Source organism: Empidonax traillii, unplaced genomic scaffold (assembly GCF_003031625.1).
Source record: "Empidonax traillii isolate 1590-97213 ecotype Southwest subspecies unplaced genomic scaffold, ASM303162v1 scaffold488:size1064334, whole genome shotgun sequence".
Lineage (NCBI taxonomy): Eukaryota > Metazoa > Chordata > Aves > Passeriformes > Tyrannidae > Empidonax > Empidonax traillii.
The window spans coordinates 270,647-282,769 of record NW_020955681.1 but is presented as its reverse complement, the minus strand read 5'-3'; the positions used below and the strand labels follow the sequence as shown (position 1 = coordinate 282,769).

Below are 12,123 nucleotides of genomic sequence, written 5' to 3'. Positions count from 1 at the left end.
AGTGACGCAAGGAACTGATGCCGAAGGACTTTGGTTCCTCTATGATTTAAAGGAGAAAGACTGCATGAATCATCATGTCTTTTGCCTAACTGTGCTGCAGTACAGCTCTTTGGATTCACAGCACTGTGAATCTCTGCTTTCATAACCTTTCCACAAGCATACAGTAGACAGAGAGGAAGGGTAAGGTATCCTTGTCCTCTTTCACCTAAATAAAGTATTTATGAACTATACGCTTTCTATAACTAAAGCTGATTTTTAGTCTAGGGTTTATTGAACCTACTCTCAGAATTCTACACATCATGGACATTTATTTCTAAATATTTCGTAATTAATATTTTAATTAGTTAAGATGGTGATGAGGGAAACATGGAAGTGTATAATGCAGTGACCACGAAGGGAAGTACAGTTAAACTGCAGTGCATTAATGGAAAAACATAACCTCAGCTGAAATATTTGTGCAAGTAGGTCCAGTGAGTTACTAAAACTACTTTAGATTAGTATAGGTAATGTTAGCCCCAAATTTTCATAATAAAAGAGATATTGTGCTATAAAACAATAGGCCAACTCTCATTTATGTCCTGAATTGCGTAACTTCAGTCCCTCTTTTGGGATTTTTTTTTTTCATGAAGGTGTGAAAAATCTGAAGGCTCTTAATCTTTAGAAATTAAATACCATGATAATACATCAGCCCTAGCTATAGTCTTTGGGATTTTTACTGGCAATGCTTAATGTGTTTTACTCCTTACAACTATGCCTTGTATTAATCAAGACATCACTCCTCTGAGGCACTGTGTATTTATCATTCTATCAGACAATTTCTGTTGTATTAAGTACATTAGCAGAACTGTGAATGACAACAGTCTTTAGTAAGTGAGATTAAATATCACCTATTTTACAATATGCCCCATCAGAAGGAACTGCCAGATAAGATGCCTCTGTAACTCACACAGAATAGTATAATTCTGTATCCATTACCAGTAATAAGTGTGAATATGTCATGGCACATTAGATTTGGAATAAACTCTAAATGCTAGTAATTAATTGTTCAGAATTAATGATTATACCCACAATATACAAGTTGTTTGCAAGGTCCTGCAGAGTGCTTCCTGGGCTATTTAAATCAGCTTCTGCAATTCTAGGACATATAATTTCTCTCATATACAGATCGCACTCCAAAGACTTGTCTTGATTTCTGTTTATAAGAGACATAACGTTCCAAAGAGAATGGTTTGGGTTGAAACAGACCTCTGAAGGTCATCTAATCAAACCTCCCCCCTGCCATGCACTGGCACATCTTGAACTGGATTGGGTTACTCAGAGCCCCAGCCAATCTGACCTGGAATGTTTCCAGGGATGGGGCATCCACTACCTCTCTAGGCAATCTGTTCCAGTGTTTCATTACCCTCACTGTGAAAAATTTCTTCCTTATATCTAGTCTAAATGGACCCTTTTTTAATATAAAACCATTACCCCTTCTCCTGTCACAACAGGCCCCGATAAAAAGTTTGTCCCCATCTTTTTTATAATCCTATTTCAAGTACTGAAAGGCTGCAAGGAGGTCTCCCCAGAGCCTTCTCTTCTTGGGCCTTAACAACCCCAACTCTCTCAGCCTTTCCTTATTGAGAGGTGTTCCAGCTCTCTGATCATTTTTGTAGCCCCTCCTCTGGACCTGCTCTAACAGGTTCATATTTTTCCTATGCTGAGGGCTCCAGAGCTGGATACAGGACTTAGTACTTTTAAGTACTTCAGAAATCCCTAAAGCATCCTTAGGAAAAGAAATTCATTACACCTGGGGAACATTGCCTCCTCAGACTAAGCAGGAGATAAGAAAAACCACCTTTGCTAGTAGCTGTGATCACATTAGGGAAAAGTTAAATGAGGACTGTAATTTGAGCAAGAAAAGTGATAGGGTAGAGAGTATTCCAAGATGTCCATGTAGTTTTGAAAGATTGTTCTTTGTTGTCTTTTACTTCCTAACATCCACCACAAATTCATGTATTAAGTTGAAGGGCAGGACTCTCAGGAAGCACCAAATTATTACAGCATGGAGAGTCTTCTGCCTTTGCATAGCCTGGCCTTGATAAGTGAAGGCAGGCACTTTCCGCCTCTGCTCATGGTCTCTCCAAGGAGCTGTAGCTTAGGCTGGCACAGCGCTGTGAGTGTACCCACAGCGTGTCCTCAGTCAGCACAGAGCACATGCAGTGTTTCTCACGTGTGCCTGCCAAACTCCGTGTAGCCAAGGCTCTGAAAGTCAGGTACTGCCCAGGTCACTGAATTACTGTAGTTTAACCGTGAAAAGCTGGACTGCAGGAACCAGTCACAAGGCCATTTCTTTCCTATGAGAAATGGGACCATGGTTTTGTTTATTATTTTGTCACTGGTCGTTAGCTGGAGGGTACGGTGGCACTGCATCTTGAGTAGGCAGATCTCAGAGCTGCCCTTTGCGAGCACAGCCTTCATGCAGATGGGGAGTGGTATCACTTGCAAAGCTTTCTGGAAATCAGACCCAGCCCACCCCTCACTTAGTTTTAGCCCAAATCAGTTTTCTATTTAGATTACCTCTTTTTATGCAGTATGGTAGAAAAAAATCAACACTTTAGGTGGAGAGACAGAAAATGTCTAGTTTCCCTTGGCAATAGTACTAGTTTGTAATCTGAAAATGTGCAGAACTGCAGTTTCTGTCATGCGATGTTGTTCACAAGTCTGTGCACAGGCAGTTCCTAAAGCTTCAGAATATAGTTTGTTCAGCCATGTAAATCAAATACATATATTTGAAACATGAGACATTTCTCAAGTATGTATAACCCCAGTCACAGAGAGGGTGCTTGACTTTCATCCTAAATCATAATCTAAGCTGAAAAGTAAATGTTTCGGGTTTTGGCATTCAGCTACAAAAAGAATACGATCCAGTTAAAAAAACGGGAAAAAAAGATCCCCTGTGTATGCAGTTCCTGTATAACTGAGAAAAGACCAATATAGTCAGCTAATAGTGCCTACGGTGATTGATAAAAATTTTGTCCCACTGACAAGTTGCAGTTACTTTAATTCTGTGTGAGTATTTCTTTAAAAAGAAGTCCACATAAAGGGTGAAGAATGCTGATCTTAAATACCTGATTGTATGCTTTTTACCCTTAGGACTATGTGCTTGCTGTAGATGCTTACCACACCGTCATCAAATATTACCCACAGCAAGAGCCTCAATTGCTGAGTGGAATTGGAAGGATTTTCCTTCAGGTATGCATTTTATTCTAAATTTGCTACATAATATTGCTGTTGATAGCTATGTAGATAATAATTGTGGCATTTAAAACTATAGCTGTTTTTATAGGGCACATGTCAAATTGTAGAAACAGTGGTCAAAACAAAACCCTTCTACCATGTGATATTAGATAAAACTAGGAAATACGAAGCACCTCTAGTATTAAAAGTGTATTAGCAAACAAAGAACATGCTGTAGAAAATCATGCTGGTAATTAATCAAAAAGTAACATTCTGCTTTCTCTAAAACTAGTGGTAAAGCTCCACTGATGTCAGTGAGCCAGAATTTCACTAAAAGTCTCATGTCTCACTGCCTCAGACTGCATGCAGCTCTCAGTCACACTGTGTAACTGCCATCTTCACCTAGAAAAAAATCTGATTGTCCTTCTTTTGTCCAGATTATAACCCTGAGAATACAAGAGAGGGCACATTAAAAAAAAAAAGGACAGTACAAGTATAATAAATGTCCATGTAACCATACTTAATGATTATAAGTAAAAATAGATGTCTTTTTGTTTTTCATAAAATGATGCATATAAATAGCTATCTGATTGTTTTAACTCTTAGTATCTTGCAAGTTCTTTGCAGTTCTTCCATATTTCTGATACTGATATTTCAAACTTTTTTATTATTAGTGATAAATCTAATTTTGAGTTGTCAAGTATTTACCCGTGATCTTATTTGTGACATTCATGTTCTAAAATTATATTGAAATGGAGTAATTTCCTCTTGATAGATAATTGTTAATATTATTTGCTTGAAATCATAGAATGTCATTCAAATTCAATTAGGGATTTTCAGTTCTCAGCAGGAACATGCTTGCACAGTGTGGTAGGCGTGTCTGTCTTTAAAAGTCTCTAGTTTAAAGTGGATCTCCATCACTATAGAACAATTTTATAATATTGGCTGCATGCATTAATTATTATCTAAATAGGCAACGTTGTAATTATGCATATTAATGAACAGTACTGTAAATATGCATAATACTATTGGAAATGGAAGTTATTAATAGTTCTGGTCTCACTGGGAAAATGACTAGGTACATTACTGGTACTGCCTTGCTGAGGAGAGTGTATGCCCTAGTGTCACACTCTCCAGTCTGTTTGTAGCTCCATTTGCTATAGAAAAATTGTCACTCTCAGGGGGAAAGTGTCTCATGACTCACAGAGTCATTTAAAGGCATTGACCTCCATGGTTCTAGCTGTGACAGCAGGCCTTTAGGGCTCAGTGGTTCTACTGTCAGAACTGCACATAGTAAAAGGGGGTACAAGGAGTCCTGGATGTTTTCATGTGATCTAGATAGAAGTTAAAAAGAATTCCTTCTGAATGCAAATGTTTTCCTTTCTTCTAGCACCTTGAGGAGTTAAGGTTTTATTGTTCCTCTTGTTGTCTTTTTCTGTGGCACAATCTTCAGCTCTGTCTGGGCGGTACTATTGCAACAGATGCAAGATTTTGATATATTAAGAGAAATAGGCAGTGTGCAGGTAAACAAAGCCAAGAAGTTCAAATTAAAGAAAGACAAATGTGTTGCAGGCCTGGGCACCATCATTTTGGTAAGATCACTCTGTGGTGTGTGTGCACAGTTGACAAGGCAATCTCTGGAAAACAAATAAAATGTCTTGCAAGTAAAATGGGAAAGCAATTTTTTTGTATTCAAATGTTACAGCTTTTCAAAAACAGGTAGTGATTCCTAAATAACCACAGACTGTGCTGTTAACTGAACTTTTTCCAAGAGAGGCATAAGGGAGCCAGATTCCAGTTGTTTATCAGCCTCAGATACTGTTTGACAATAGACATCACAGATATGAAACAAAACAGTAATGTAGAATGAAGTGTAATTCGGGAGTTGAACAGAAAAAAATTATAATCTTTCTCAACATGTAAAATTTTATGTGTGATTTATTTTTTCTTAATTAAATTGAGATTACTAGTTTATGGCATCATATCTTCTTTATCTTTACACGTAAGTGGAGCATAAAGAGTTCTAAATCTGATGTGTAGCCTTTAGCTGTTACCTTAAGTGGAAAATGAGGATCAGAGAAGTGGAGAATGCAGGAAAAGACAGAGGCTGTCACAGAGAAATTTTCAGAAGTACTGTAATTCTGTCAGCAATCACCTGCCTGGTAAAACAGAAATTCACATGAAATGAGGAAACGCATTTTAGTCTCTAAGATTACATTGTGTCTTGCTAATAGACTCTGCTCATTGACCAACCTATCCAAGTTTGCCATTTAAATAACTACATTAAATAATTTAAAAAATAGAAAGGCTGCCTGACCTTACCCTTTTAACAAATTGCTGCAAAACAGAGTCAAAAGCAATAAATAAATCCTAGGAGTATGTAAGAAAAATAATCTCACTTTCCAGACAAACAGCAAACTTAAACACATAATATATTGGAGGATCCTTATTAGAGATTATGATTATTTGAGGTTAACAATAGAATTTTCATTTTTATTTGATGTGTTAATTATGATTAGATACTGAAATCACACTTTCTGAACAAAGTTAAATAAAATTAAGTGATGAAGATAGACCACTTTAAACTTTAACATTTTAATGACTAATGAAAACTAATTATTTCTTTAACTGGTCTTCCTTTCCCACCCAAAAAAAAAAGGAAATTGTTTCCCCTCTGCTGGAATAATGAGAAGAGTTGGGCATGTTTTCTGAGAAGATACAAGATGCTGCTAAGAAATGAGAACTCTTCGTGAACACAAATAATGTGTGATTAGTCTCAAAGCATATTAGATTTGGACTCATCAAGCTCCCAGTGGAGCAAACTGGTAGCTTGCTTTAGAAATTGATTATTCTCATGGCTAAGGAATTCCTTCTAATTTCCAGGCTAAAAATACTCAAGGACAGATTCATTTACACTTGTGCCAGCATTACCCTCCAGTTAAATGTAATTATTTTCTTGGTGATTTACATCTTTAATGTTATTTATAGAGGGAAATTGTATCCTTTGACGTTATAACTGAATGGATAAGATTTTAGAATGAGTGTTTTTTTTTGTTTGAGTCCAATTGCATTACACCTGGGAGAAATGCATCTGTTTCATGAGATAAGACTGTTAATGGGTATTCCAGAAATGCTTGGTAGGTGGACAGTTGGCTCTTTAACTGCAGTGTTCAATTGGATCATCTCTTAAATGTAAAGAAGAATAATTTCTTTATGTTGACATATGTTGTGGTTAGAGGTAAAAGCAGTATCTGTTTAATATTAGTGGTGTTAGTAGGGCTTTGGATACTTGCCACTATGATGTTCCCATAATCAAATTGTGAAGAAATCTAGATGAAGCCTTCAGGTGGATATTTGCTGTCTCTGAAAAGTGTACTTGTAAAGTCATTCACTGATGACTAGAAGGACTTCCTAGATGATCTTTTCCGCAAGGATCTCTGTAGGCTTTGTAGTATTTGTTTTTTTTGGTTAGGTACTTGTATGATGAAATGAGAAGCACATTTGTAAAAAGTACAGATGATGCCAAGCTGGGAGTGATACAGACACTAAGAAGGGCATGATCAGAATGCAAAATAATCTTGACAAGTTGAGAAACTGAAATGTTAAATTGGCTCTGATTCAAACAGCAAAAGGCAAAATGCTTCCAAAGGCTGGGAGTAATATACAGAATGGGAAGCAACAATAAGGCACTGTTCTGTAGAAAGGAACTAGGTTAAGGGTAAGAAAATACACATGGGTAAAAAAATACGTCTTCAAAATACCTAATGTAAAAGCAAACTCCATATTCACATGTGAAATATAATATGATTCTTCCATTCTCGCTGCTGGAGAGAGAGTTGGAGTGTTGTGACCTTTTGGGTGGACGCCTGGGGAGGATGTGAAGTAACAGGAGAGAGTTCAGAGATCAAGAATGATCAGAGAAACCAGAAAGCATTATCTATGAGAAAGGGGTGAACCCTGATTTGCTTGAAAATGAATTCTTATTCTAGTAGGAAAAAGTAAAAATTTTCAACTATGTTAAAAAAGAGGACTTGCATAGTTCTTCCTGACCACTATGAACAGGACAAAAAGTTGAGGTAAAAACTGCTGTAAAGTAGAGTGTGTTTTCTAATCCTAAGGCAATTTAAGAGTTCTGGATAAGTTTCCCGCTAAGACTCAGACGTGTAATACTCACTATATGAGAACTTTAAGGAGACTTCAACACATTTGTCACAAACATTTTTCATAGTGTTGTCCTGTTCTTGAACAAACAGGTCATCTCTTGAGGGCTCCTGGAATCTCCTCACCTGAGGGCTGCTTGGTTTTCATGGCTGTATGCTTTGAACTAATTTATTTTTACTCCTTTTGATAGATCCTGATAGATTTATTTTACTTAAGACTAAGTTGTTGTCTTCTTCCATCTCTCCAACCTGAAAAGTACACTGCTAATTTATTTTCCAAAGGGGCCTTCTTCAAATATTTTTTTTTCATCTCAAATATCAATGTATGTGACATACTCTTAAGTGAAACACCCCTACCTTTCTAGAAATCCCCTTGTTCATCCCCTCCTCCCATAAAATCTGTACTTCTTTATGTCAGCTTTCAAGTCTCTTCATTCCTTCAGCCTGCACAATGCACTCACTGGTGTTTTTTAATCTGCAGATGGACTGTCTCCCCAATAACCTCAGTGGCCCATTGCACTGGGGTTGTTTTGTGACATGCTGTGGTGTGTGGCCCCTGGCTGTGGCCCAGAGGCTGTTGGTTAACCAGGTGTGGGTCTTGTGCTAACTATAAGACTACTGTATTCCATTTCTCCTGCCTTATTGACAGCTTCTGCCTGTGTCTGTTACTTCCTGCGGAGTAACGCCCGGTCTCACTACTGGTGACTCTGACCTTGTCTCATTTTCAGCTACTTTATGAACTGTGGAGTTGGTTACAACAAAAGAGCCAAATAAGGATTGTGGAGCCTTCCTGCCCTACTGTCCATGAGAGCTCCACAACCCCCAGCTGAGGCCTTAGGCCAAGTGCACATGACTTTGGGATGCTTTCTGTGGCCTTAATATGGCTCTTCATTATTTGATAACAGGTGTTACCCAGTTGTCTTGGTGCCAAGTGATTGATAATGGACTTTGATGTGGTTTGTATGTTTTGTGTCTCACATCTTTCTTTGTGAAAGATATAATCAGGATGTATCTCTTTTCTTTTATTCTGGTAACTTTCTTATGATTTTTCTGTCTAGATTGGAGACATAAAAACTGCAGAAAAATATTTTCAAGATGTTGAAAAAGTGACTCACAAATTGGATGGACTGCAGAGCCAAATTATGGTTTTAATGAACAGGTAGATAATTTAATAGCTAAATAAAACATTTTAAAATACAGTTTTGGAAAGTATGCAACGTGATCATTAAACTACCCTTGAGACAATCCTGTTCTCTCTCTTTTATGTGACTACATCTGTCATAAGTGAGACTGAATGGCATACAGACCCAGGAGATCTGTATTACTTGGTACAGTCATATTATCCTCCATTGAAATTGTGATCCTTCAGTTGATTTTACAAAGCTTTTTCTCATTCTTCCAGGCATTGGATATTTTCACTCTGCTTTTCCAATATACATTTGCATAAGTAACTCCTAGGAGAGGAGAAGCTATTTTGGGCCTTTATCCTACAATTAGATCTGCCAGGGAAGTTACCACCTGGTAGCTTCAAAGCATGCTTGAATGCATTGTAGTAAATGGAGCTGCGTGATGGGGGACTCAGTTTGCAGTGGTTAGCACATGGGCTTAATATATTTAGAAGATGCTATTCAAAAGTGCTCTGAAAAAGATACGGCTAATTTCATGAAGAGAATAATTCCAGGAAGAGAGTATCTGCATTTAAATTACTAAAAACACAATGAAGACTGTTGCTTTGGTAGGCAGAATATATAATAGCTGAGTGATCCAAGTTGTCATTCCATTTGTCTGTAAATCAGTGTCTCCTTCACACCGTGAAGAACAAATGTCAGAAACTCTCACATCTAGAACAGGAAAAATAAAAAATGGTGTCCATTCTTTTTTAAATGTATTATTACCTTGGGTTTTTGAGGAGAACTCATTTATATGTCACTTACTTTCTAGAGCATTTCTCCACCTTGGTCAGAATAATTTCTCAGAAGCTCATCGATTTTTCACAGAAATTTTAAGGATCGACTCATCAAATGCTGTGGTAAATCTCCAAATTGCTACATTTATAATGAACATCTAAATTATTCTCGTAATACTTCATGCATGGATTTAATTAGTACCCAGAGTATGCTCAGAGCTTTATAGAAAAATTGGATGTGGCGTGTGTTTTCAGTATACATAAGGATAAAATGGAAAATAGGATGAGAAATTAAGAACCAGTCCATATGAAGGGCATGAATACTTAGGCATGCACATAGAAATTCTGAGACGCTCTGTTTTATGGGATCTTCGCAAAAGCACTTTTTTTTTTGCAGTCACTGTTTTTAGTGTAGATATGCATGTCAGGAAAAGAAATGGCAGCTCTCAACATGTATAAGATTAACTTGATTTCACACAAAATTGAAGGGATGTTTTAATTTTAAACATGATATTTTTAACACATTACATATCAGAGCCTTGGGCTCCCGTCACAAGTAGACAGCAAAGAAGAGTTGTTTATTTACCTCTGGGGTTTCTACACCTGGCAGTTTTCAGTGCATGGTCATGTAACAGTATTCCTAAGAAGTCAGCTTACCCCCAATAGTCTGATCCAAAGCCACTTAAAGACTGAGGGGACTGAGTTTAAGAAGCACATGAGTTGCATCATTTTGCAGGCTGTAAAATAGTGTGTATTATAAATCACAAGAGGTTTCCTGAAGGGAAAGAAAAATATTTCTTTTAAAAGGCCATGTTCTTTCTTTATCTGCAGCTTTCAGAAAGTGTGAAAGTTTCTGCTGCTGTACGTTATATGACTTTGTACTGTTAAAATTGTTCGGTAACTCATAAAACCTGTTCTGTGTGGTAAGGAAAATGGAACCTGACTTGATCATTTATGATGTATTTAGACGGCCCTATCTGCTGGATTTACTTGAAGTCAGTTGTAGATACCTTTGTGATAAGACAGTATCTTCCTCTTGCTTATGTGGATCTTCTATATGTAAGCCAGAGAGAAGAACACTTCTGAAGATGCAGGAAGTCATTAATAAAAAACCCTATGGAAATGACAGCATGCAGAGGCTCATGTAGTTTCTGAAATTTGTTTCACTTGGCTTTCAAAATTAACTAATGTCCTATACTATTTATATTTCAATTTAGACTCTGTCTTTTAGAGTTTCAGCTCTTAGAAGTCAGCAGATCCTAACTGGCACAGGGTAGATCTTGAGAATAACAAGAAGAAAAGGATTGCATTGTATAATTGATAATGTGTTTTAGTTTTGCATATACGCAAAAAAAAATAGTAATTCTTAGCATATAGTAAATCTGTTGTAAATCCAGATGTTAGACTTTTTTCTTTCATCGCTTGTAAATACACATATATATATATGTATCCACACACACACTTTATTTACAATATATTTTTCTCTAGGCAAACAACAATGCTGCTGTTTGTCTTCTTTACCTGGGAAAACTGAAGGATTCCCTTCGGCAGTTGGAAAGAATGGTTCAGCAGGACCCTAAACACTACCTACACGAGAGCGTTCTCTTCAACTTGACCACTATGTATGAACTGGAGTCGTCTCGCAGTATGCAGAAGAAGCAGGCACTTCTAGAGGCTGTCGCTATCAAAGAGGGTGATAGCTTTAATACTCAGTGTCTCAAATTAGGATAGATCATTTCCAACTAATTTTTTCCTGCAAAGAAACAAAATTAAATTTTTTTAAATTGTATATACTCTTGCTGATGTGTAAATGTGAAATAAAATCTATTCAATTATTAATATTTAGTGGCATTAGTACAGAATCTATTGGCTCTATACAGACCTGTCATTGTAAAGACTTTGTGGTGACCTAGAGCCAGCTCCATCCCTACAAGTCTATTACTGTTCAGTTATTCTTCACTACAGTGCACTATATATATGTGTATATATATACAGTCAGCTATTCAGATTCTTTTGTAAGAAAAACTGAATTTGACCTTATATTGTCTTGATTTTTCAGTAGCTGGTGAGCAAATCACGAGCTAATTTCATCAGCTAAGAGTTACTGACGGAATGTCAGTACGTGTATTACAGAAAGGAAACTCTGAATGCACTTCTCTTCACTTGCATATACTGCGTGTGTCTCATGTCCCTATCAGACTCCTGGGTATTGCACCTCTGTGTGTCCACAGCTCTCAGAGGAGGTTGCTCAATAACCACCATCCAGCCACAGCATGGCTGAGGTTGGAAGGAACTGCTGAAGGTCATCTTGTCCAAGCCCTTAGTGGTAGGGTTGTCCAGGACCATGTCCAGAGAGCATGTGAGGGAGCCGTACAGTCCCGCACAGTGTCAGTTTCCCGCAGGGACTGTATTAAGTGATCTCCCTATACTTCCTTGGTTTTGTGTTGCAATTAAATCTTTCAGATTAAAACATTTGGATTCTGGAAAGCTGCTCCACTTTGGCATTCTGCTGGGCAGAATACTGTCAGTTAAAGCAGAAACTCAACCCAGTTCAACTCAGTTCCTCTCCTTTCCTATTATCAAACAAAAACATTGTGCACAAAGTGTTTCCCCAGGGAAAGTGATGCAGAACCTGAGGCAGATGTATCTGTAGGTTAGGCCACGCAGAGTGGAAGCAAATGGGGTGCAGACACAAGGCATTTTATCAGTGATGCAACAATATCTGCATACGCTGATTTTGGCATCCCTTGGAATACAGATTTTTTAGGAATCACAGTACCACTGTGGTATCAGTGCATTTCACATTTCTGCTTGCATTTCTCCCTTCATCTTTATTGT

The 12,123-nt window shown here is 37.5% G+C and overlaps 1 protein-coding gene across 1 annotated transcript in view; it reads left to right on the top strand.

Annotated features, from left to right (window-relative positions):
• TRAPPC12 (trafficking protein particle complex 12) overlaps window positions 1–11,124 on the top strand; it is a 47,866-nt gene extending 36,742 nt beyond the window's left edge. Inside the window, exons 9-12 of the mRNA XM_027896243.1 lie at window positions 3,136–3,234; window positions 8,438–8,538; window positions 9,321–9,408; window positions 10,774–11,124. Of these exons, the coding sequence (XP_027752044.1) occupies window positions 3,136–3,234; window positions 8,438–8,538; window positions 9,321–9,408; window positions 10,774–11,016 (531 nt within the window). The 3' untranslated portion in view covers window positions 11,017–11,124. The remainder of the gene's footprint in view (window positions 1–3,135; window positions 3,235–8,437; window positions 8,539–9,320; window positions 9,409–10,773) is intronic.
• The last annotated feature ends 999 nt before the right edge of the window (window positions 11,125–12,123 follow it).